General features: G+C 42.1%; 1 protein-coding gene across 8 annotated transcripts in view; it reads left to right on the top strand.

The window, feature by feature from the left end:
• The window catches only part of LOC128838332 (protein FAM13A-like), a 359,314-nt gene that overhangs the window by 266,541 nt on the left and 65,228 nt on the right, over positions 1–27,545 (top strand). For 7 of the 8 annotated variants that reach the window (XM_054030435.1, XM_054030434.1, XM_054030433.1 and 4 more), the window contains one exon: positions 26,087–26,128. In XM_054030435.1, the coding sequence (XP_053886410.1) occupies positions 26,087–26,128 (42 nt within the window). Of the gene's footprint in view, positions 1–11,025; positions 11,356–26,086; positions 26,129–27,545 lie in introns of those variants that run through there. The other variant, XM_054030438.1, reaches the window with a different exon arrangement.

Here is a 27,545-nt window from a genome sequence, read left to right as displayed (position 1 = left end):
TATCTTCTCGTTAAAAGCTTTATACAGCTTTCCAACAAGATCTTTTTATGACACGGTGTATGTTTTGTGTGTCTTAAATCTTTGGTATGTGCATTATAGGCCCTTTAGGATAACTCTTTTCTGTTAATTGCCTACCTATAGCTTACATGTCTAGTAAATCTTAATTCATTTAGTAATTTACTCATTATACACTTATTTTCATAATCCCTTTTAATATGGACCTTAAGTAATTTGACTGGGTTTTGTTTCCACAAGTACCAGTACATGTTTTAATTATTACAGGACTTTGATAAAAGGGGACAGACGTGTCTTAGTGATCTACTGTACGCATCAGATTTGAACTACTGTCAATTTCTGGAACCAGAGGGTCACAGGTGCCGACTTTCCAAAGTGTCAGGGGGTGCTCAACCCCCCCGGCTCTACCCCAGGCCCACCTCCACTCCATCCCTTCCCCCAAGGCCCCACCCCTGCCCCACCTTCCCACCCAGTTCCGCCCCCTCCCCTGAGCATGCTGTATCCTCCCCCCGAACCTCCTGCATGCCACGAAATAGCTGATTGCCATGGGCGTGAGGCAGGGGGAGGCACTGATCCATGAGGCCTGCCAGCAGGTGGGCTGCTGCACTGGGGGGCGTGCGGGGGAGCTGATGGGGGGCTGCCAGTGGGTGCTCAGCATCCACCATTTTTTCCTCGTGGGTGCTCCAGCCCCGGAACACCCACGGAATCAGCACCTAGGCACAGGGTAACCTCATTCATAGACTGATAGATTTTGAAGAACCATTGTGATCATCTAGTCCAGGGGTCAGCAACCTTTGAGAAGAGGTGTACCAAGTCTTCACTTATTTGCGGTAATTTAAGGTTTTGCGTGCCAGTAATACATTTTACATTTACAGCGGTCGGCGGATGGAACCCCAGGCAGGCAGCGGGCTGAGCGGGGCCAGCGGCTGGGACCCCAGGCCGGCAGCAGCATGCCACAGTAAATCAGCTCGCATGCCGTCTTTGGCATGTGTGCCATAGGTTGCCGACCCCTGATCTAGTCTGACCTCCCTGCATAAAACATGCTTTAGGGCTTCCATTAATTAATTTCTGCTTTGAGTCAAGTATCTGTTGTTAAACAAGAGCATATCTCTTAGAAAAACATCCAATTGTGATTTAAAATTTTCCAGTAATAGAGAATCCACCACAACCCTTGGTAAGTTGTTTCAGTGGTTAATTATCCTCACTGATAATTTTTAAAATCATATTTCTAATCTGAATTTGTCTAGCTTCAGCTTCCAACCATTAGATCTTGTTATACTTTTATGTGCTAGATTGAAGAGCCCTCTTTTATCAAATTTTTGTTCCCCATGTAGATACTTAAAGACTGTGTTCATCAGGTCACTCCTTAACCTTCTCTTTTTTAAGCTAAATAGATGGAGCTCCTTGCATCTTTCACCATAAGGCATGTGTTCCAATCCTTGAATCCTTTTTTGTTGCTCTTCTCTGAACCCTCTCCAACTTACCACCATCTATCTTGAATTGAGGACACCAGATCTCAACAGAATTTTCAGTAGCAATTGTATTGTGCCAGATACAGAGGTAATATAAGCTTCCTACTCCTATTTATACCTCAAAGGATCACATTAGCCCATTTAGCCAGTGTTGCACTGGGAGCTCATGTTCAGCTGATTAGCCACCATGATCTCCACGTCTTTATCAGAGTCAGTGCTTCCCACGATAGAGTCCCCTATCCTGTAAATATGGCCTGCATTCTTTGTTCCTAGATGTGTGACTTTGTTTGGCTGTTCTGAAATGTGGTTGTGGAATCCCTGTTGTATGTTAGACAAACATCCGTCAGGGATGGTCTGGGTTTATTTGATTCTGCCACAGCACAGGGGGATGGACTAGATCAGTGGTTCTCAAAGCCGGCGCACCGCTTGTTCAGGGAAAGCCCCTGGCGGGCCGGGCCAGCTTGTTTACCTGCCGGGTCCACAGGTTCAGCTGATCGCAGCTCCCACTGGCCGCGGTTCGCCGCTCCAGGCCAATGGGGGCTGCGGGAACCAGCGTGGGCCAAGGGATGTGCTGGCTGCCCTTCCCGCAGCCCCCATTGGCCTGGAGTGGCGAACCGCAGCCAGTGGGAGCTGCGATCAGCCAAACCTGCGGACGCGGCAGGTAAACAAAACGGCCTGGCCCGCCAGGGGCTTTCCCTGAACAAGCAGCAGACCGGCTTTGAGAACCACTGGACTAGATGATCTCTTGACGCCTCTTCCAGCCCTACATTTCTATGATTGTTTGCTTGCTTCCAGCTCACCAAACAATCCAGATTGCTCTGTATCACTGACCAGTCCTCTTCACTTTTTTAACAAGATCACAATCTTTGTCGTTTGCAAACTTGATCAGTAATGTTTTCTTCCAGGTCATTGATAAAAATGTTAAAAATAGCGTAGGGCCAAGAACCAAGTCCTGCGAGGCTTGAGAATAAACATACCTGCTTGATGACAGTTCCCTGTTTACAGTTACGCTTTGAGATCTATCAGTTACTCATTCATCCTTTTGAAATAAACTGAATCCCATGCAATGTATATAGATATTGTGGAGAGGAGCGTTTAAATGTGATATTCAGGCTGCTTTACGTGGACAATTAAGGGCTACATTTTGAAAATGCACCTTCTATTTATATGCACACAGTGTTTTGCTTATGCACACGGACCATCTTATATACGCAAAACTCTTTCCAATGGATTTTTCACATAGAAATGCCATCATTTACTTGCACAAATTATATTACACCAAAAACTGCACCTATCCAGCGTGTTCACAAATAGTATCGGGTTGGGTTTTTTTAAGTTGTTTAGATATTTTCTTTTCCTTGTAACATACATCAGACTTCCATCAGGCATCTGATTAGGAGGTGCTTATATCACTGCTTCACATCTGATGTTTCTGAAAAGGAGAAGCTACTATATAATTTAGTAAATATTAAAGCAATGTTTAAGAGGCACTGAACTGATCTTTAGCTTTAACTAAAACTTTCATCAGAACAGTCAGGATCTTATTTTTTCAGTGGGTATCTTATGTGTGCATCACACTGAAGGGTGGCACTGGATAATTGCTATAATGCTTTTCAAGTGGCAGACATCACCACAATCCTTATAAAATCCATTAAGTAGATCAGTTATTTCCTCAACCTCCAGTTCTGTGCGGTTCACAGTTCCTGGTCTCTTGTCTCTTTTCATACTCTGGGGGAAAATACTTGCTATGCAGTAAAGTGTTTAAAGTAAAGAAAGAGGAGAAAGCGACAGTACAATAATGATTGTCATGATGCTTCCTGTCCAAATCCTTACGTTCAATCTCTAAACATTGATTTTTGGGAAGCTGAGATTATTTATGTATGGTCTCAGCCAGTGTCTTTTGGATTGTTTTTTTAAAAGAAACCTTGATAAAAGATTATGAGCGCAAGTTGTTCAAATTTGGGTGCCGCTATGAATTTAGATGCCTAGTTTTAAGTAACCCAGTTGGAATATTTTGGCCTCAGACACTTTTACTTTTTTCACTCATTTTTTGTTGTTTATTTCTGATAGCTCATACAATATGCTAAGAGCGGTATAGGTACAAAAGAAGGCCCTGCCCTTGCCTACACTAGCTAATTTCTATAGTGCCTATAATCTTTCTATGCAAGTACACACACCTTTGTGCATGAGAGTAGGGGTTGTATAATAACAATGCCTCGCTCTTACATCTTTTCAGCAGTTGCTCTCAAAGTGCTTACAAAGGAGGAGAGTATTCTCCCCATTTTATAGATGGGGAAACTGAGCTTTGGAGAGGTGATGTGACTTGCCCAAGTTTATCCACCAGGCTAGCGACATGGCTGGAAATAGAACCCAGGTTCTCCCATGCCAAAGCTCTGTCCATTAGGCCATTTTGCCTCTAATGTAAGAATGATGGTTGATTCCACCCTGAGCCCTTCCTAATATATGGTGGGGATAAACCTTGGGCTAACGTTCTCTTGAGGTGGTGATGCCATTTATCCCATGATAAGCACGCAGCTGCTGAAATGTTCTCCCACTGTGGACAAATTAGTTTTGCCAGCCTAAGCAATAGAAATTGATAGAGAGATAAAACGTGCATAAGAGAATTTATTTCATTTAGTCTTGGAGACAGATTTAACAAGTACAGACAACAATCAACAACAACAAAAATTATGTGATGCCCAAGTTTTACATGTGATAAATAGCCTCAATTCTGCGGGAGCATAAGTTAAAAGTATGATTGGGGGACAGAAAAAAAATCTCTGCTACATTTAAGATAGCGAAATGACTTCAAATTAAACATGCATTGTCTAATCTGCTATTACGATTACAGATAGTTACTGTTAAAGGAGGAATACATAAAGTGTTCATGGTCTGCATAGTGTATAGTGAGAAATGACTCGTATTGAGAGATCAAAGATAAGGGAATTTTGCACTAGTGTAGTGACACAAATATAGTGATGGGATAAAATCCCCAGTGACGCGATGCACCTGTGTAAATGCAGGTTTGCACTGGTGTGACTTACCCCAGTTTGAATAGCAGATAGTGCTAGCCACAGTCATGGCTGACCTCAGTCCCATACAGTACTTTTTTTACTCCTCTTCACATTTTCCAATGCCTACACCATTTGATTCTTAAAGCTGCCTTTACTCCAGAAATAATTAAAGCCTTGGGAAAACAGGGCTTCTAGCAAAAGGCCAGCAGTTACGTTTTTCCATATTTGATCTCTCTGCACTTAATGGGCATTAAAGTTTCAAGCCAGTGAACATGTGGGAAAACATGAGCCATGATACCTTGCCGCAGACTTGGCATTTTAGAAATGTTAAAGACACAGCTGAGGGAGGGGGTGCGGAAAGTGAAGGCCCCTTGAAGGGAAACACCATGGGAAAAAGGCACAAAGAGGGTGAAGCTGAGTTTCATAGATAGTATCAGGGGGTAGCCGTGTTAGTCTGTATCTACAAAAACAACAAGGAGTCTGGTGGCACCTTAAAGACTAACAGATTTATTTGGGCATAAGCTTTCGTGGCTAAAAACCTCACTTCTTCAGATGCATGAAACCTCACTTCTTCAGATGCATGAAACCTCACTTCTTCAGATGCATGAAGAAGTGGGTTTTTACCCACAAAAGCTTATGCCCAAATAAATCTGTTAGTCTTTAAGGTGCCACCAGACTCCTTGTTGTTTTTGAGTTTCATAGAGAGCATTAAGGAATAACAACTAATACTCGCCTGAGCCCTACAACTTATTTTAGAATAATGCCAGGAATGGTCCTTCTTTTCTGATGCAAATTTCCAAGTTAAAATCTTTTGGTAATTATCACCTTCCCTTTCATCTGAAAATTCTCTGCAATCAATAGACTTTTAGGTAAATTTTAGTTGATTTTTTTTTTTAGCTGATTTAGCATTCTGATGGCAATACAGTAGAACATCAGAGTTCTGAACAACTCAGGAATGGATGTTGTTCGTAACTCTGAACAAAACGTTATGGATGTTCTTTCAAAACCGAACATTGACTTAATACAGCTTTGAGACTTCACTATGCAGAAGAAAAATGCTGCTTTCCCTTTATTTATTTAGTAGTTGACATTTAACACAGTACTGTACTGTATTTGCTTTTGTTTGTTTGTCTCTGCTGCTGCATGATTGCATACCTCCAGTTCCAAATGACATGTGTGGTTGACTGGTCAGTTCGTAACTCTGGCGTTCATAACTGAGGTTCTACTGTATCTGGATTTATAGAAACATAATATGGCAATAATTGCTGTTTTATATGAAAAATAAGGTATTGCCTGATAAATATCAGGTGCATTTAATATCAAGTCAGGAAACTATACTATACAAGGGTTTTTTTTAGCTAAAGAGCAATTTTATATATAAGATTATTTAAATCTTCCTTTTTTATGTTGTACTTGGTTTTAGATAAATAAAAGCACATTTAATTTAACAGGAAACCATGGAGGTTTATGTGCTGCGAATAGTCACTTACTTAGAGAGAGGTCAAATAATGACACCCAAGGTCTGAGATGGCAGAGAAGCGTATATTAGCACTGCTTGGTTTTTTTTAAAAAAAAAACAGCATCACTTTATAATATGCATGGATGTGATTGTTATGCAACAGAGCGCCACATCTGAAACCATTTACAGAAGCATTGTTAATGACCTTTCAATGAGCCTGTCAATAGTAGCAAGTATCCGGGGGTAGCCATGTTAGTCTGTATCTACAAAAACAACAAGGAGTCTGGTGGCACCTTAGTCTTTAAGGTGCCACCAGACTCCTTGTTGTTTTTGTCAATAGTAGCAAGCATTAAACGAACAGTTTAACTCACTAAAGCAGAGCCACTTCTCAGTTTATTAGCCTCTTTTATGTGTTTCCATGACACGCCCCCTACTCCTGTGTGTCTGCAGGACTGTGCATTGGGTTTGTTCTGTTTTGTTTTTTAAATGCAAACTCTTCCTTCTCCTGCTGTGAGGGACCAGGGGGTGCAGATTTTAGGCATCCTTGTCTGATGTCTGGCAAACCTCTGCTAATCCATGGGGGTCTTTTGGTTCTCAAAGGATCTGACTGCTCATGACTAATTCATATGACCTACATCCACATGGAAGCTTTAAACATGTAGTTAACAGACTCTGGCCACTGCTTCCCCTGAGTCTGTGTCTGGCTCCTCTGAGCCTGAATGTCTCTTAAGGGTCATGCTGTCAATGTTGATATTAAATCAGGGTTACAAGATGCTGTTGGAACCACTGTATTAGAACCAGCCCATAGATCAACTAGCAAAATCGTTCATTTCCAAGGAGTAACTTTTGCTGCATGGTGGGTTTTTGTATTTATTTTAGATATGGCAGCAAAGTCATTGCTCATTTCTGGGAATTCTTGGCCAGTGCGTAATGCGGGGATGCCAGAAACTCTCTGCATGCCTGCCTTAGTGTCCCTTGAATGCAGGATCATGTTCCAGATATCGGAATTTGCTTTCCAAGACCCCAGTGTCCTAGAACAAATGGGTTAGTGACCCCACACATCCCACCATTGGTGGTCCCACCCTATGCCCCCCAGCTTTCCTCATCTTGGAACATAAAGATTGAGGGTCAGGGTTTTAGACTGCCATTGGCAGCAGCTACAGAGGATGTGGAGGCAGCAGATTTTGAGGGAATCAGAAGTAGGATTGCCAGGTGTCCAGTTTTCGACCAGAAAGTCTGGTCGAAGGGGGACCTGTAAGGTGTCCGGTCAAAAGTACTGACCGGACACCAAAAGTCCAGTTACCACTTGCAAGGGCACCGAAACAAGGGGATTGCTGCCTGCAAATGCCACCACCAGCCTTCCCCCTGCCAGCCTGGCCTCAGAATTGAGGGGCCAGGGCAGGGGCCAGAGCAGAGCAGGGCAGACACTGGATAGTCAACCCACGCCAGCCCCTTCTCAGCCAGGGCCACCTCCTACCTGCAACTCCTGGGCAAGCAGGCAAACAGGTTCTGGGTTAGCTCCAAGCCTGGCTCTGCAGGCCACAGGTAAGTCCTGAGAGGGCGGGGAGACTGCAACCAGCAGGGGGGAGGGCGGGGGGATCAAGCAATCGGGTGCGAGGGTGTAATGTCTGGTTTTAAGAAATTGGAAAGTTGGCAAATCTAGTCAGAAGGGGCATATTGGGAACATCAGTAAAACTAACCTGTGCTGTTGCTGCAGTGCACTTTCCCTATACCATTTGAAATGTATAGTTCCTGTCTATTCTCCTCCACTGTATGGAGCCTGGCTTTGTATTGTTAAATACCGTGTCAACTATTTATTATTTATTTGCATTATGCTAGTAGCTAGGGGACCCAGCTGAGATTGAGGCTCTGTTGTGCTGGGCCAGGTATATACCCAGAAAGAGTCAGTCGCTGGCTTGAAGAGCCTAAGATCTAAATAAAACATAATCCATATAAAGTATTATTAATAATATAATCACCTTGTTAAAACAGATCTACTCAGTTCATAGGCACTGACTTCCTCTCTACCTAGGGGGTGCTCGATTTCTTCCTCCCCCCTCTCCCAGCCCACCCCCACACCACCTCTTCTTCCAAGCCCCCACCTCGCCTCTTTCCACCCCCACTCCACTCCTTCCTCAAGCCCCATCCCCACCTGCCTCTTCCCCCAAGTCCCCAACCTCGCCCCGCCTAGGTTGACCAGATAGCAAGTGTGAAAAATCGGGACGGGGGTGAGGGGTAATAGGTGCCTATGTAAGAAAAAACTCCAAAAATCGGGATTGTCCCTATAAAATCGGGACATCTGGTCACCCTAGCCCCGCCTCTTCCCTATCCTAAGCGCAACCCGTCCCCGCTCCTTCCTCTCTTGCCCAGCGCCTCCTGCACACCGCGGAACAGTTGTGAGAGAGGAGGGAGGGGGGAGGAGCTTGGCTATGACTCCAATCCTCTGTGTGGTTGGGGAGGAGAAATCAAATCTGCAACCCCATGCTCTGGGTTGTCCCTAGGCCTCTGGTTGCCAGAGGCTAGGACTAGATGACAGGGGATGGACCACTTGATGATTGCCCTGTTCTGTTCATTCCCTGCTATTCAATACATCTATCCTGATACATGGATTTTAAAATCAGGATAGAAGTAGTAGGGTAGAATACACGAGTCAGGCTAGCGAGATATCACTTAAATGAAGGTTCTGTCTCTTTGTGTGTGTATGAAAGATCTCATGGTATTTTTCATAAGAGTAGGGAGTGTATTTGTACTTGGTGAGAATTTCACCTCCTTGCACTTTTGTGCAGTGTGATGTGTGCCTTTTACCCTCAGCATCAGAGATGACTGCATTTCAGAGCTGTGTCTAATTACTAAAGCACTTTAGGATCTTTTTGATATCAACGGCAGTCACTGTATATACTGTAAAATATTAGAAAAAATGTACAAGTAATTAAAGAGCTTCCCGGCTCTTTGAGCTCCGGTCCAAGTGTTTTATCTGCTCAATTTTATTGTAAAGATTCAGTTATTTTGATGCTTTTTCTATATAATTGCTGAACACTGAAGGGTGTTTACATTAGAAAAAGCCACTGGGCCAGATTCAAACCTGATGCAACTCCATTGAAGTTACTAGAGTCGTGCTTGCTTATACTAGGTTTCAATTTGGCCCATTGTTATTAAGAGACTGATTTCTGGCATTAAAACGTACACTCTTTGGGGCAGGGGCCATGTTTTTGTTGTGTTTGTACAGCAACTAGCACAGTGGGGCCCTGGTCCATGACAGTGGCTCCTTGGCACTACCACAATACAAATAATAAATGGTGGTTATTATTAAGGTTTAGAGAGATCACTTTGGGCTGGTGCATTCTAAATGTCTTTAGAAACATTGGTACACATTGCTGAGGATAGCAGTGATTCCTTGAGAATCCCTTTGCAGTTAGTAGGTGTCTAAGGGAGACAGTTTGGTTGTATCTCAGTCTTATACCATTAGTCCAGTTCACTAGGACGCACAGCTCCTCCATGGAGCTGTGCGCATGGCTGGAATAGATCATTGTATGTTCGATGTTTCTTAGTCATTCATTTAAAACTCAGGGTGACATTTTTGAAACACAAATAAACTTCTAGTTCAGTTATGGGGAATTAGGCAAGAGGCTTTGCTCAGTGTTTCATTAAATTGTATCTGTGCTGTAAACACAAAGGATATAAGTTTGGCATCTTGCTTAGGTATGTAGCATTTCCAGTAGCCTCTAAGCTTGGGTCTGTGCTAGCAATTTATGCCAGTACAGTAGTGTCAATTCAAGAGTGATTTTTTTTTTAATGACATTTCTATACTGGCAACAGCTTTAGTGTAAATTAAATTATACCAGTATAAAAGTACTTCTGCCACTGTAGCTTATTTCTGACAGGAAACTGATATAAGCTATACCAGCAAAAGCACCCTTTTGCAAGTATAAGCTGCATCTAGACTAGGAGGGTTTGCTGGTACAGCATCCTTTCTATTGTAGACTAAGAGGGCCTAACCTGGTTGGCCTCTATGCACTACGTTAATATTATTATTAATTATTTGCTTTGTGGTAGCACCTACAGACAGTAACTGAAATTAGTGCTCTCTGTGTTAGGGGCTCTATATAGTTAAAAAATAACTGAAGTGCTGCTGCTTCCCATGTTTTGCCGGTTCTGAGGACAAATAGATTTCAGTCACCAGGGCTTTCAGTCTGGCACTTTTGACTTGCACAACATTCACTTGAAAGAAAAAGATCTTTTCCACTTAATGGCTCAACAGCTGTAACTTGCATTTTCAGTACAACTGGATTCTGATCTCCCTTGGATTATGTGCATGACTTTATGGCTGTTTAAACCCCCAAAGCTACACATTTTTTTTTCCACTGTGACTCAGTACCCATCCAGTCCCTTAGTCATTGGAAACCAGTTGTTTTTCCAACTTGCTTGGGTTTGACATTCATTGATTGTGTGCATGTGGCATTGGTTGGTGGCACCTCTTTGTTTATTAAGAGCAAGACGCAACGGGTTGCATCAAAAGATGTTCTGTTCTTGTCCTCCCCCAAGAAGCGAGAACTACGTGCCTGACGTGATGTCACAGGTCTGGAGTCAGTACTGCAATCTGCAGCAGACATGCCTGCAGCAGGGTGAAAACAACTAGCGACAGGAAATACAAGCAGGCATGCCATGCACAGGGATCACGTAGAACGTTTCCCCTAGAGAAACCTGTTGTGCCTTTTCACGTAGCCACGTCAATTTAAAAATAAAAAAATTCCTGCTGCTGCTACCTGTGTTGTTGTTGTTGTTATTTAATCTTGCTGGTGATCTTAGTCTGCTTGACTAGCAATTACTTCCTCGTGTCAATGCAGTTTCTCACTGGAACCTTTTGTCTCCTTAAGAGGCTGCGTGTGCTTTTCTCAGGAGCAGCCATTGGTTGCGTGTCCTCTGTCTGTCAGCCTCAGCAGCGGAATCGTTGTTGGGGCAAGTTTCGAGTTCCCAGGATGGCAAGCCCACAGAAGAGGAGGAGGTAGGCAGACAGAACGGTTGCAGCTGCTATTCCTGATTGGCTAGATGCTTCAGCTGCTTCTCTGGAACAAAAGGTCAAAGAGTACTGCAGTAGCATATTGTAGCAGAGTGAAGCAGCAGCTAACACAGCTTTACTTTTACTCGGAGAAGTTTGGAGAGGCTACTTCGCTAGGGTGACAGTAGCTTGCTGTATTCTCCAGTGAGTTTCCTCTGTGTAGCCTATTGCAGTGGTAATTCTGCGCCTCTCTCTGTGGCTAGGAAATAGGAATGCACTGTTGGTAGTGTGAGAAGACCTTCACTGCAGAGAAAAACCTGGTTGTGGAAGAAACAGTTGTATGTTACCAATCTAAACTTTCATTTCAGGAATGGCTTGTGAAATCATGCCTCTGCAAAGGTATATTGCTGGGTTTTTTTACTTGCTATTATTTAGATTCATGTAGACGTTAATCATTACCAGGGTTGAAGTGATGCAATGGCAGTAGTACTTGTACATTGTAATAGCACTGTATATTATGTATGGATGACTTTTTTCTAACAGTTTACAGGATATGATTTTCTTTTCATTGCTGAGTGAAACTTGTTTAGTTGTTTAAAAGTTTGTCTTATTCCTGATTAGCTCAATGTAAAATACTAGACTTGCCTCCTTAACCTCCTCCACTTCAAACATAGTTGCATATTCTTTATAGCAAACAGATGAATTTCTAGAGTTCCTGAGGCAGGTTTACAGGATGTGTCTGACCAGCTCCTTACCGGTCCTTTGGAGCATATGAGCCACATCTTTGCTTTGTTTTCTGTGTGAAGGTTTTAGTCATAAGTGCTGGAACTAAGGGTGCGGGAGGTGCTGCAGCACCCCCTGGCTTGCAGTGGTTTCCAGTATATCCAGGGTTTTTTGGTTCATTGGCTCTCAGCCCCTCGCCCCCCTATAAAAATTGTTCCAGTGCCCCTGATTTCAGTGCTTAGTACAAAAATGACCCCATTCCTTTCTGGGGAGCCTACCATGATGACACAGACAGGTATTTTGAAAGGGCACTAAGAGATTTAAATGCCCAAATCCCATTGACTTTCAGTGGGATTTGAGTGCTTCAAAGCCCTTTTTGCCTTTGTAAATTTCGCTATCAATCAATATGAGAGGTTTCCCATCCCTTTCCTGTAATGTATAGCTGTAGTGCAGGAATGAAGAATTAACAGCTGGACTGACAGAACACAACTAGAGATGCCCTGATCCTCTGAATACTTTTACCCAGGTACATGTCAGGTGTAATCCTCCTTTATAGTTGCCTTAGAAACAGGGGGGAAAGCTGGGCTTTTCACTGGACAATTCTCTTTTCATAGCACCTGGACACACAGCTCCTTAGCAGTGACTGCTGATGTGTGCCTGTGCTAAAACAGTGTAGAGTAAACTGCTACTGGGCTCTTAAAATGGAAATATATAACCAGTTAGGGGGAAATGTAAGCAATCCCTTAATTGTGTCATTATTAATATTTTTGCTGGTTGGTGTTTTAATTTTCTAAATGGTGTATTTGCCTTCCTCTTCAATAAAATATGGTGAATAGTCACCTTCATGCAAACTAAAGACCAGTAAATGCAATAAGTGAGTGATCATGCTTTTTCAACATTGTTCTGATAATAAGCGTTGTTATTTTAACAGCTTCTCTGAAGTTGCTGTATTTTCTTTGCAATGATAAATAGTAATAGAATTTGATGTCTAAATCATATTGCCCTGATCCTGGATTCAATGTACTGTGTGTGGAACATGGAGAATCAGTCCTGTGCAGGCAGACGTGGAGGAGCTCTGTTTTCCGTAATGCAGTCAAGAGTCACATTGATGCCTGCAGAGAAACAGAAATATGGTCTGTGCCTTACAGGATCGAGTATTCACTGTGCTGATTTCAGTTCCAAGATACCGTCTCTCTGCTGTCAGAACCAGTGGCTGTTACTGTGTTCCCTGTAGCAGCCTCTTGACCGTAAAGGTGTGCTCTGCTGGGGAAAGTAGCAGAGCACACCTGTTTCTGTTAGTTGAAATGATTAACTGGAGAGCAATTAGAAATGCAATGTATTTGAACAATAATGCAGTTGATTAAAAAAGGAAGCTTTTTTTAAATTCTTAGTCTGTGATGAAACTGTGCACATGGTGTAGAATCATTTGGGTTTCTTATTTTAAAGTAACAGTTTAGAATAGACACATGAATATTGTATCTCCGTGGTTTCTACACCCCCTAATTTCCCTTAACTAGGCAGATGCACATAAAGTCCTGCGGCCACCCTATAACATCATTCTCTCCTAGAACTCCCTAACCTAATATCTCCTTTCTTTCTATGCTGTCTTTTCACTGTAGAAAAGGTGGGGATGAGGGGGGGGTTACAGTGGGATCACTGTGCCTTACCTATCCTAGCGGAGACAAGGCACCGGGCATTGACCTTGCTTAGTTTACTTCCTGATAAAACTGCAGTGCCTTGGCACCATTAATACTTTACAGCTGGAGAGCTGATGTGTGTTACAGTATCCTGTGGTAAAACATAATTTTTGCAGCAGCGAAGACAGCCTTAGATTCCTGGGTGCACTGCTCCCATTGGCTTACTTGATAGGCAGGTTAATGACAACTTCAAGTGCTACTCCACAGACTAGCAAATGGAAGCACTTGTACAATGAGCTTCAGTCCCCTTCTCCCTTTTCAGAAAACAGATCTCTACCCAGCAACCACCAAATTTTGGCCTGAATCCTGCAATAAGATCTGTGTGGATGGATCTCTGCATCATGGACTGGGGCTCATAAGCACAAAATAGATTTCAAGGTCTTGGGGACACAGACCCTCTTTCTGTGATGTGTCTGTGCCATGTCCACAACTGTTGTTCCCTGATCTATATCTGAATCTAGCCTGAAAAATCAAAATATTTCATTTTGTAAATGACAAAATGAACCATTTTAATACTTCTGAATTTTTGTTTTGTTTTCATTTCAGCCGAAGCATTTTGGCAAAATAGACACACATTGGCAACATGTTTTGGTTGACCCAAATCTCCATTTTTCAGCCAAGAAAGTTTCAGCTGAAAAATTTGCCCAGCTCTAATCAAGATATTCATGTAGGGGAAGGTCTGTCTAGATATCACATAATATTATATAATTATGTATGCACATAACCACGTGTACTGTACATACACATTTCATCATATATAGAGATGTTTATCTAAGGAATGGTATGTGAATAGACATGCTGTCTTTGTGAGAAAGAAACACAGTATGCATGCCCAGGGCGCACTTTACTGTGGCACATGAGGTGGAATGTTGAGTGCAACTGGTACTTCACTCTTCCCAAAACACTTACCGCATTCTTGTTTTTCAAAGTCAGCATCAGTAAATGACATTTTTCATTTAATTTAGTTAAAACAGGGGTTCTCCAACTTTGGAGTCCTGACCCACAGTTTGAGAACTGCTGAGTTAATACCTTAAGTATTCTTCTGAATGAATAACAGCAACATTTTATTAAGTTATCTTATTAGCAGTACTATTGACTCATTTTTTTTTATCTTATTTATTCTAGCTGAGTGTTTGTATCATATTACAAACTTCATGAGGCTGCTTTCACAAAATGTACCTGCCACATCTCAGGTTCAAGGAGCTGGCTGATAAGAGAGCCATATATGTGATTTAGATTCTGTGTGCAATCCAGTGGCCTCTAGTGTTTTTACACTCTGCCAGAAATAAACAAATTGGAGGAAGGAGTAAGAAAACCATGTCAGATATTTTTAAACCCTTTTATGGGCTGATGAGTGTGGCTAAAGATTTCCAACTGGGCTGCTGGTGATGCCAAACTCCCTTCGTTCCCAATCTTATTGTTTCATTTACCGTCTGTTTTATGAGTACAACTGTATTTTAGCTGGAGTAAAACGTTCCTATTCTAGTGCGTTTTCTTCTTGTTGGAACTGTAGACAGGTTATTTTAGCTTTTCTTTTTCAGAGCAATGAGCAGCTGATCAGAAAGTCATATTGTAAGATAAGCCTGATGAAATCATATTGATCCTTTGGACTGCTGTATCACCTTCCCTCCAAGGAACTCAAAGTGCTTTACAAACATCAGTGAAATAAGCTTCACAGTTTAACTTTGGGGGTAGGGTTTGGAATTATTAAACCCATTTTACAGGTAGGGGAAACTGAGATACAGATCATAAATGACGTGTGCAAGGTCAGATATGAAGGCCTTGGAATATCTCTTGACTTCAAGTCCCAGGCCTGACCTGCTAGCTCTGTGACTCAGTGCCCATTGAAACCATTGAATGGGAGTCTTTCCATTGACTTCAATGGGAGTTGGCTTCCAGCTCCTAAAGTGCAATCTGATCCGTAAATCTTCTCATTCATTAAGCTTTGCCTCCAATTTTTTTTCTGATAAATATTCTGGGTGTGATAACCTTTGTAAATGAAATATAGTATTGTTAACTTGAGCTATCTGTAACCATGTTCGATTACTTTCTCTTGCCAGAATCGGCAGATTAGAGAAGAAAATCTAGATTTTTATACGGAAAGATTGGGCCTCTCAACATGTTCACTTGACACCCATCAACGTTTTAGAAGCAAAAAAGCCTGCAGTTACTTAGTCAGTTTCGTTCCATTATTATGCAGTGTGTGTGTGTAAGCAATTGTATAGCTTGCCACTGTTAAATTCTAGGTAAGGGTGCAACTTTGGCTGGAGTACACTTGGAGTCATTCCTTCCACCTCTTTCTAACCTATTTTCTAGTTTTATCCTACTGGAGAACATTGCCAAACCACAAATAAGGAGACAAAACTCTGCCCTGTCTTTTTTTTTTGTCCTCTAAAAAAAAAATAAGAAGGAAGGAACAGGGTTGAATACTATTTACAGCAGCTTACAAAGATAAACCTATCTGTAATATAACAAGATACGAGAGGAAAATAATTGTACAAAATTACACAATCATAAGTTTCCACGACATACAAATAAACTTAAATGTAAATATGGACTGTAGTTTGCAATGGGAAGGGGGTGGTTCCACTCTGCTTATCGTGCTATGTTATAATTTGCGCTACAAGTTTATCACAGAGATTTTTAATAAATTTCATAGCAGAGGTGTGAGGGGGGGAAAAAAGTCAGGGAAAGGGGGGAGTAAGGAGCCCATAGAGGGATGTTTGGAGAGCAAACGCACCCACACTCACCCTTCTGCGATGGCTCCTGTTTCCTGGGACTGGGCCTGGCTCTCTGCTCTGGGTGTTGCAACATGGCCCACATGGTCGTAGCACCACTCCATCGATGGAGACAGAAGGACAGATGGGCCAAAACTGATAAGCATTGCAATCCCATGCGCTAGGTCACAACGCCGATCAAATTTGGCTCACTGCCCCTCTGTCTCCATCTATGGAAGGATGGACGCGCCAAACCTGAGTGGGCCAGGTCACAATGCCTGGAACGGGGAGCCAGGCCAAGCTCTGTGGGATAGGAGGTACTGCTGATGGGTCATGGACTTCATTCAAATTCACGGTTATCTTGAAAACTGTGACCACTGCACCAAAATGGTAGCCTTATTAAAATAATGTCTCTTTCCACACTGCTGTTTTGTAATGTGAGAACACCGGCAAAATATACAGCAAAACTCTGTCCAGGCTGAAGGAAGTGTCACTGCTGTTATTGAGTCTGCAGTCCTTCATCTCCTTGTCCTCCGGAATCAGTATATATTATTGAGGCAGAGCACATGTAGATACTTAGTAGTGGTTTAAAGGATACATGCATATACTGTATAGTGGCTTTCTCTAGGGTTAAAAGAGAATGACTTCCCATTATAGACTTGGTACTGGTACCCGAGTCGTCTTGTTGAGACCTAGGTTAGATAATAAGACCTTCTCAGTGGTATGACATACTGATCCTGCACATTTCTCTGTCTGTTTGTTTTTATAAAATTGGCCACTTTTTTTTAATGCCAGATAAATGAGTGCTTTAATCAACATAGAGGCTCACCCATGTTGATATCTAATATGGAGATCTCATACAGGAAGGCAGGATGATCTTAAAGGTCATCCTGCCTTCCTCGCAGCCTGCAGTCATACCCCCACAGGCCATGATCTTACACGCTAAGGCAGGGTCTACTTGGGTCAACACTTGGATGAGAGACCTTGAGAGAAAAGCTCAGGCTTTGTGGAAAATGGAGTAGGAGACTCCTCTGAACCTTCTAAGTCAATTCCAAGCTGGTCCCCGAAATATTGTTAAGGGCCTTTTAGATTATATATGTGGCATAGGTTCTGAAGAAAGATAACTGTTATTGAATAGATGTCTAATGCTTTGTTACGTAGGCCGCAGTCAGCAAAAGTACTTATTTGCCTAACTTGATTTCAGTGGGACTGCTGACATGCTTAAAGTTATACACATCCTTAAGTACTTTACTGCATTGAGGCCATTGGGAAGAGAAGTGCTACAGACATAAAATCTTTCTTAAATTTGCTGGATATGAAAGTTGATCTTTAGGGCATCCACAGAACTAATGAAGAGCACTGGTCTCTGTTTAAAAAAAAGTCAGGACATGCCAACAGTTACTATACAGTGGTTTCTGAAATGCACAGCACCCCCTCTGTAATTAAAGTAGGAAACCACAATGGTATCTCTTAATAACTGAAGTAAATGTTGATTTTTTTAATGGTGACCATTCAGTGTGCTGAAACAGCTATGTTACAACATTAAGTTAAACTTGTTTCCTCTTATTTGCATAAAGGAAGCTGGATTTTATTTCTACTAGTTATATGCCTTCTCCTTTCTTTTTTCTCCATCACCCACCTCAGTATTATTGCTATTGTTTTTGATCTGCAGCTTCTTCTCTTCAAAGAACCTAAAATAGCCTGATAGTATTTCTCATTAGCAATCCTTCCCTTTCGCCCAGGATTGTGGAGGAGGGGAGTACAAGGGAACAGTTGTGATGTTAAGAAATCACATGCAATAAAGATGAATCAGGTATTTCAATCTTGCACCTTTCACTCAAACCACGTCAGCTTTAAAAAATAATGGAGTGCTGAAGAATCTGTGGGGGAAACTTATACATTCAGTACAAAATACTACCATACCATAATATATCGGTTTTCTGTGAGGACTGTTTGTTTCCAATAACTTCATTACAAAATATTCTATAGAGATTTATAAATATTAAATATAAAATAAGCAAAACAAAAAAGTGCCACTAAAATCTTTTGCAAAAGAAAAGTGTTGCTGTCTCTTACACATGTAGGTTAGCCTGACACGCTCATTCTGAATAGAAGGAAGAAAACTAGACTGATGCCTTTTTGGTCTCAGAATAGCAGATCTCCCAGTTGAGCCCAAAATAACAAAACCTGTTTTAGCATAGATACCAGTAGTAAACTGATACCATTGGCTTTTCCATGGCTCCTCCATTTGTCCGTATTAAAAGTAACAACAGTGTATTTCCATAAAAATAGTGTTGTGACAAAAATAAATTGATGTATTTTGCAGTCCAGAATAGCTTTTTGAAATGTAATGGAGAGGAAAGGAGAGCCTTTATTTTTATCTAACTTTTGGGGACAGAACAAACATGCAGTCTATGGCACGGCAGTAGGAAAACATGACCTTGGCTGAGTAGTATACCCTGCTGATGTCTAGCTTCTTTGTCTCAAGTGCAAAACATTGACCTTTCAGTCAAAGTACATTTTGAACTATTCTAATTTAAAACAAATCAAGGATTAAAATAAAGGTCCTTCCCAGTCTTTGTACCTTTGTAGAGCTGCCTTTCTGACAAGGGTGTGATTGTGGAGAGCTGTAGCCGAGGACAAGATTGGCCATTTGGTATCTTGGGGCCAGGATTCCGTGGTATCCTGGGATGAAAAGTTTTATCAGTCCTCAGTACTGGTTACCCTCATTAAAAACTATCAGTCCAAATGGACAAGAATTAGCTCAAGCTCTGGGAAAGGCTCGCCTGTTCTCTTATTTTATCTAACAAGAAATATGAGGAATATTTAAAAAAAAACAAAAACTCTTCACTGAGAGCATGAACACAAGCCAGCAGCAGGTACAGCCTACCTGTAATGACCATGTTGCAAAAGGAAGGGAAATAGCTTCCAGAATAGATACAGATGCATTGGCTGTGAATGTTTGGCCTTCAACCAGAGGCACAGTGGAACCTTAAGAACTTGCCATATGATGGTGGGAACATCTTTGGGGAGCCAATGCAGTCCACCCTTACAAAGGCTCAGGGAAAGCAATGGCGCAGCTCTGTATTTTATAAGCATTCAGAAATTTAAGTTCTCACACACACACTAACTAACTATACTGGACGTGTGTGTGTGTGTGTGTGTTCAGTTTTTGCAGAAAAAACAATAACCCTCTTTTGACTTGAACTGAGTCCGAGTTCATGAATACATCCCTTACAGTGTGTTACCTGCATGGCATAGTTCCTGCCAGGCTTTTGACCTCTGGCTAAATATAGTGCCAGGGTGTTTTTGTTGCTTTGTTTGGATTATGACAGTGTATCAATAAACAGTTCAAACTTCATGGATGTTATTGCATGAAATATTTTCTTGTTTTGTTCTTTATGGATAATATGTTTTGTGTGTTTTCCATAAGAAAAATATTTGCTTAAAGATCAAGTCTCCTATTAGGTGTTACACCAGCTAGGGAACATTACTGGCATTCTCCTGGTCTTTCAAATAAGATTTTTTTTTTTTTCATCAGCTCAGTAGGAGACAGGAATTGCAACATTTCTTTAGCAGCAAGGACAACTAAAGATAAATGCATTGAGATTATTATTTTATTTTTTTTAGCAGCAAGGACATGGTCAGGATTTTGATGTTGCTGAGGGGTGAGTGAGAAACTGCCTCCTTTTGAAGGATTGTCTGAAAGTGCCATGCATGTCTGTTCAAAATCCTAATTGTGGGAAACATATAAATGTCTGGAGCAGAGTTTGTCCACTCTGCTCCCTAGTCAGCTGCTTAGCCATGCCAGTGAATGGCAGCTGAACAGACAACTATTAACTTAAATCACTTCTCCCCTCCCCATATATATTCAGTGCCTTGTGGCTATAAATAGTGTGTACCGTTTAACAGGGAGGTGGGAGTGGAAAATCATAATTTACAATCGAAAACCCAATAGTTATTATTTTCTACATGTGTTCTGTAGTTTACAGAAGGACTAGCAGGTTCTAATGTGTGAATATTCTGCTGAGGACTATAGAAGTCTAGAATGTACCAGAAATTAACTTTAGAATTGCCCACTCATTCTGCCACTGTGCAAGCAGTTGACTTGGTTTTACAGTGGTAAGTGCTAAGTAATCGTTTCTTTCTGAAAAGGTCCTTGTCTAATTCCTTTTACACAGTGCAGTCCACTTAAATGTTTAAGATTTCTTAAAGACTTCAAGCATTTTGTTCAGGGCTGTGTTCTGAAAGGGTGCAGGGTGAGGAATACTTTTTGCTGTGTGTCATCAATGATAGATCCCTCCAAACAAAATTTTTCACTGTGCCAGTCAGCGATCTTTCTTTTAGGAAACAAGCTGACAGTAAAGGAGTCTCGTGCAAAATCCATTACCATCCTACGTTTATGGCGTAATGACTGTAAGATAACCATTTATGGTTTAAATCATATTGCTTATTTGTTTGTTTTTTATATCTCGCATCTGATTTTTCAAAGCATTAAAGTAGGTAGAAATTGGTTTAAAAGCTCTTGTATGATGCTCCCAATTCTGCTCATACTACAATTTGTGCGAACAATTTGTGTAAACAAGGTGTTCCCTTACAGCAGCAGGCTACAAAATGTAGTTTTAAATTTAAAAATGTAATAATTTATATATGGGAATTTTATTTGGATTTCGAGGGGGCTTGATGGTCTAACATCCGATTTTTGGGAATGCCTAGGTTACATGGAACCAGTGGTTTAAATCTGACCATGGTTTATACAGGTCTTCAACCTTCCAGTGCACAGTAGATCAAGTGACTAACATGCACTTGTCAGGGGGAGGATATGCTTTTTGGAATAGATCTTAAAAATTGAGAGAACCTGCTCTTCGTGGATATCAAAGCACCGTAGCATACTTCGTAAGGTTAGGGTAAAACCCAGTGTTCCTGTCCAAAGTCTTCCCCTCTCCCTGTGATGGTGTTGTGACATAAGTTGCCACCATTCATCCCAGAGGTGGCTGTATGTTAGTGCTGCTGGGTTTAGACAGTTAATAACTTTAAATGCTTTATATTTAGCCTGTAAAATTTCATAACTCTGTAAGCTAAATGAAATGGTTCTTTTTTCCCCCTCTGACTAATACTGTCAGAATAGTTTTTCTTCTGGTTTACTTTGCAAAAATACCTAGTGGTGAATATTCGTTTGTGTACGTATAAAACTTGTTTAATGGAACTCCTAATGCAATGATTTTACTTGCAATCAAATGAAAATATGATAACTGAAACAAACAGCAACTTCTTCTACTAATGCTACCACTTCAACAAACCCATCAAAAAATCTAGAGTGGATATCTATATAAGAAAGTTATTTTGACCTTTTAATGTCATTGTAATGTTTTCTGTGACTGGGAACTAACTGGTAGCCCTAAGATAGGGAAAGACAGTGTGCGTGGTTGCGACGAAGTTGATGTCTGTTCTGTACAGAAAGGCATTTTATGTTGTCATACCAAATTACACTGATGTCTAGAAGTTCTGACAGCACTGTGGATTGTTCTGCACTTCGGCTTTATTTTTTTATGTTCTGCATAGACCATAGGGACTGTATTGGCATTCAGGCTATAAGTAAAGCTGTTATGTTATTGAAGTGTAATGAGTAAATGATGGAAACCCTGCCTCTGGCCTTATGAATCATAGGAAACTTCTTTATTGATTTAATAAAGAAGGTGCCACAGATTATAAAGAGGCAAATATACACACATAAGGACTACGTATGTTGTTGTGATTAGCTTCTTTCTGTTATAAATGCTTGTCTTTGTAGAATGTGTTATGTACACATATGCTGTAGTTTGTCTTCTACAAAGCAATAATAATAATAATAATTGGCACTTACATGACTCTTTAATTCTTCAGAGTACTCTACAAGCACTGACTATTGCTCTCAGCACTCCTGGGAGGTGGTGTTATTCCCACTTTAAACACAGAGATGCTAACTAAGTGACTTGACACAGTTAGCACAGGGGAGCCTGATTATACAGCACCTCCGAAAAGTGCATTGTGTGCTCCCCTTTATGGGAACAGCTAAACAAGCCAGTGCAGGAGATGGGGGAACCACTGCACCTACCTTCTCTTCCCCCACTCCCTAAGCCTTGCTCACCCATATAAAGCCGAACATAATCTTGCCCAAGCAATGTACACCTAATCTATGGAAATGAACAACAAAATTTCCACGGATGGTTGAATTGTTGGATCGGTTAGACCAGTGGTCCCCAACACGGTGCCCACGGGCGCCATGGCGCACGCTGGGGCATTTATGTGCGCCCGCCTAGTGCCCAGTATGGAAGAGAAGCCGTGGCCCCATGCCTGCCGGGGACAGAGAACTCAGGCTGCGGGCACGGTGTTCTCTGTTTCCGGCAGGCGCGGGGCCCGCCTACTGCCCAGCAGGGGAGAGAAGCTGCAACCCCATGCCTGCCGGGGACAGAGAATTCCGGGGCTGCAGGCTGCGGGCACTGGTGTTCTCAGTCCCAGGCAGGTGCGGGGCCACGGCTTAAGCCGGAGAGAAGCCACGGCCCTGCACCTGCCGGGGACAGAGAACTCCGGGGCTGCGGGCGCCGGTGTTCTCTGTCCCCATCAGGCGCAGAGCCCGCCTAGTGCCCAGCAGGGGAGAGAAGCCACGGCCCCGCACCTGCCAGGGACAGAGAACTCCAGGGCTGCGGGCGCCGGTGTTCTCTGTCCCGGCAGGCGCAGAGCCCACCTAGTGCCCAGTAGGGGAGAGAAGCCGGGGCCCCGCAGCTGCTGGGGACAGAGAACTCCTGGGCTGCGGGCGCGGTGTTCTCTGTCCCAGCAGGCGCAGAGCCCGCCTAGTGCCCAGTAGGGGAGAGAAGCCGGGACCCCGCAGCTGCTGGGGACAGAGTACTCTGGGGCTGCGGGCGCCGGTGTTCTCTGTTCTCGTGGCTTCTCTCCGGCTTCTCCTCTCTGGATTCATATATTATGTAATATTAAATATGATGTTTTTCGTATTATTTAATGAACAAATACAAAATAAGCCTTGAAAAATTGTTGGCGCCCGCCACACTCTTCTGAAAACATGAATGTGCTACTGGCCACAAAAGGTTGGGAACCACTGGCTTAGACGAATGGGAATGCTGCAGAGTCATTGGTGTTGCACGACAGAGGAGTCGTCCTGGGTTTCGCCAGATCTCATAACTTCAGCAGGAGCCTCCATTCCCTTCTCGGTGGTATTTTGTGTTGCCTGAGAATTCTAGACCACTGAGGAACCTAAAAACACAGGTGTTTGCTCAGAGAACGGAACTGTCATTTCATCATGAAGATTATTTACCATCTAGTGAACACCGATCTCCGTCATCTTGTCTAGACATTTCCCTTACTTGTACTTCAATGGGGGATGAAGAGGATAATGCAGAAACATGCTTGTACTACTCTCTCTATGCTGGCTTGACTTCATTCGGTTGTTTTGGTTTTTTTAATTGTTTATGGATACATTTGGTGTTGGTTATGGTGGGGCTGTAATTGCAATGGCTAGAGTCAGTAAATACAGCCCAAGGCAGATTTTGCTTATGAAAGCTGTATGCGGCTGGCTCTGGGTCAAGTTCAGCTCTTGGATGCTCAGCCAGCTTCCATTTGACTCCCCGGGGAGTTGCTGATGTATGTCAGAGTACAGTGTTTGGCCCTATCCACAGAGACTTTCTTTTCACTTTTATTCTGTTCTTAAAGATGTATACCAAGATACTTTTGTAAATGTACGAAATTACACTGTTTAACATCTCAAACCAGTCATGGTGTTTTGCTAGTCCTCAGTTGTGGCCTAGCTCTGCTCCTATTAAAGCCAGTGGGAGCTTACCCTGACTTCAATAAAATCAAACTCAATTGACTCAGTGTAAGCAGTGTTAGGCCAGCCTTGTGTAAACGTAAACATTAGCAATACTTTTCGTATAACAAAATCAGTTTCCCTCTTGATTGATCGGATAAGACCGAAGTCCAAGATGCTGTATTTCCCTCTCAAGAGCTGATGACATTTTAAGTGTCAGGGAGCCAGCTGCAGCAGGATCAGTCTCCTGGCAACACACTGGGCCCAGCTGGCAGGGGCTGCCTGGTTGGCGGCACTTCCTCCCCGGGCGAGGGGCGTAGCTAAGCTACTACTTGACCCAGCAGCAGCCAGAGCTTGCTGTGCCTGTTCCTGCCCAGTCTGTTCTTGTGCCCACTTCAATTCCTGCCCGTCTCCGTCCTTGTCTCCCAGGGCTCTGCTTCTCGACCACATCTCTGGCTCCCCCTTTGGCTGTGGCATTCAGCTTCTGCTTCCCAGCCACGTTCCCGGGTGTGTCCCGAGGTCTTGATTCTTGACTCTGGCTCCACGCTAACCTCGAGGCCTGGCCACCCCCTGACTCTGACCATTGGGCCTGACCACCCATGTCCTGGTTGTGATCCTGCCCTCAAGCTTCTGAAACCGTGGAAAGACTAGAGAAATTCTCTGTTTCTAGTGCACATGAGTTTCTCAAATCTTTTACTATGATTATTTATTTTGTTTAAAATAATTTATACAGACCCCCAAAGGTACACAGCTCTTATTGGCCTGATTCATAGCTCAGTGACGACATTGTAAAGCCTTCCACTGATTTCAGTGGGCTTTGGATCATGTCCTATATGCATGTGGAGTAAGGCAAGTTTCTTGCCCCAAAGACTTACAATCGAAGTGTCTATCTGCCCTACACATCTGACCATAACATGTATTTTGTATGGCTGGATTAGGGAAATTTGTGTTCTAACGCTGGGTTTGTATGGTGGCTAGGACATGATCATATAACCATGTTGGAGGAGGGTGTCACAATCTGTGGATAGGAGTTGATAATACCAGAAACTGTATTTTCCTGCACAGTTCAATCTGCTTTAGAATCTGGAGATCCCCCTCCTGAAGTGGGAACACTGAATTGCTGTTCAGTGTCTTGACTAGGTATGACCCAGACTGCAACACAGTTCCTTGACTGGGGGTCTAATCTTTTTTCCCACACTACAAACAGTGAACATGTAGACACTTCTAACTGTTCCCTGACACAATTAGACTTCTAGGCCCTGATCCTACAAATACTTAAGTGCTTAACTTTACTGTTGTGAGTAGTCTTATTGACTTGAGGGGAACTATTCGCAGCAGGAAAATTAAGACCATGTCTAAATGTAAGTAGAATCAGGGCGCTAGAACAAACAGGCCTTTAAACAATACAAAGGCAAAACATTGAACAACATTTCAGAGAGGAGAATCCTTTAGTGCCAAATTGATTCTAATTGTCAACACAGCCCTGCAATCAATGGAGTCAGACCTGGGCTGAATTTGGCCAGTAATCTCAAATCAGGGACTCAGTGGACTCAAGTCCAGGAGGAACTGCTTTTTTTCATCTATATTTATTTTAAAAATGATTGAGTTTTATTCAGGCCTGACTCACCACTGTGCCACTCCAGTTTTATACCACTGCAACTCAGTTTCATTTAAGTAGAGTAAAACCTGCATATTGCATGGTGAATCAGGCCTGGAGTTTTTCACTCTGTGCATACTTAGTTACTAAATTGGCATCTTAAATGTTTTTAAATAATCTTCCTTGTTTAATAGAAGCTTTTCTGTTTACCTTTACTAGCAGATTATTCAGTTCTGGAAAAGCACGAAGCAAAAGGCCCAGTTATTTTGTTGGCAGAATTTCTATATTGTTGCTATGGGAATAGTCCCTGAAGTGCTGCAGAATTGCAGTGACTCTTGACGGTTCTACAGCAGATTGTTCCACATTCATGATCACTGGAAAATTAGTTGGGATTTCATGATTTTGAGGACTGTAATTTAAAGTTCCCTTCCATAAGTTATTGTAGAACAAAATACACGCATTAAATATAGCCTCTGGGCCAGACACATGGCGTTTCATTTTTATCTTGTTTTTGAAAGAGCAAATGTTTTGCTACAAATTAACTTGCAAATAAAGAACAGAACTACATACTAACTTCAAAAATGTGTTTTATTTTTAGTTCCCAAGAAGATGAGCGGCCCATGTCTCCCTTCTATTTGAGGTATTTACTCCTCCTCCTTTTTGTTGGTTTCTCTGTGCGGGAAGGACTTGATATTTTAACATAATGTTGGGGATGATGCCAGAAATGTGTGAACAGGCTCTAATCAAGTCTGAGATTATTGTTTACTGTCATGATCACCTCAGCAGCCAGTGGGGTGGGTGAATCCTCTGAGATGTAAAAAGATTGGAAGATTGTGGGCGTGGGGTTTGAGTTAACATCAGACTAATAAACTTTTTAGTTAGCAGATGAACTTGATTTTCATGTTGATTACATAATTTTGTTCATTAGATAATATTCATTGTAAACAACTCATACTGTACAAGCTCAATGGCAGCTTTGCCACAAACCCTGAGTAAGAGACAGCACATAGTTGCACTGCCCCAGAAACCAGATTGAAAGTTAGCAGCCATGTAGTGGCAACTTTCCTGCTATTGCAGGAAGCCAGTGCAGGAAAATAAGAAAATGCCTTACTTCCAGACGTGCCTGTTCAGGGGGGAATTACCATCTGTCTGTATATGAGAGAGGCTTGTGTAGGACTCCTAGATCTTGAAAGGTGTGTTTGGGAGGTGGTTTATTGATTGTCATAGCAGTGGAGATACATTTGCAGATTGTTAGGTAGCCTAAAATTTCAGCCCATCACTCCAAGCTATGACTGTGTCTACCAGTCTGAATAATTCCCCTCCCTCTTTGGTGTTTACACTTGGATACTGGTGGACTCTCACTGTATTTCCCTCTTCCCCTTTTAGTTGTTGCCTAGAAACTTCACTCCTAGCTCTCTGTCAGAATTACTGATTCCCGTGTTTCTTCCTCCCATTTAGTGTACATATTCCAGATTATTTTCCCTTATCTTACATTTTTCCTTGTGGAATCTCATTTTTGTTATTTTCTGCCCATATTTCTAACCTCTTTAGTTTCCTGTATTGTTGACTCTCTATCCCACCTGGAGTTTGCAACTCTACTCACTTTAGCATCATCTGCAAATTTCATTAACGTGCTGTTCATTCTACCTCCCAGATCATTAATGAAGATGTAAGTGAGATCAGACCCTAACATAGATACCTGTAGTATCCAGGCTATGCAGCTACCCCCACATCTCATTGCATTTTCATTTATTCATTATGCCTTAATGCTGTGTTATATTTTTACTCTAGATAGACAATTCCTTGTAGATATTGTTACAACAGTAGCTAAAAATAAAAGATCATTGGACAGAAATTGAAACAGAGATACTTCCTTCTAACTAACTGAAGCTTGTGGTAGGCGGAGGGAATATAATAAGGACACTTATTAATTATGTACCATACTGTTTTCTTTTGAGTTTCCTTTCTGTTAAAAATGACTCATGAAAGCATCCCTATTCAGGAAAGCTCTTAAGCCTGTATGTACTTTTCTGAAGAGGGATGGACTAAGCACATGT

Source organism: Malaclemys terrapin, chromosome 5, assembly GCF_027887155.1.
Source record: "Malaclemys terrapin pileata isolate rMalTer1 chromosome 5, rMalTer1.hap1, whole genome shotgun sequence".
In the NCBI taxonomy this organism is placed as follows: domain Eukaryota; kingdom Metazoa; phylum Chordata; order Testudines; family Emydidae; genus Malaclemys; species Malaclemys terrapin.
This window is presented reverse-complemented; position numbering and strand designations above follow the sequence as displayed.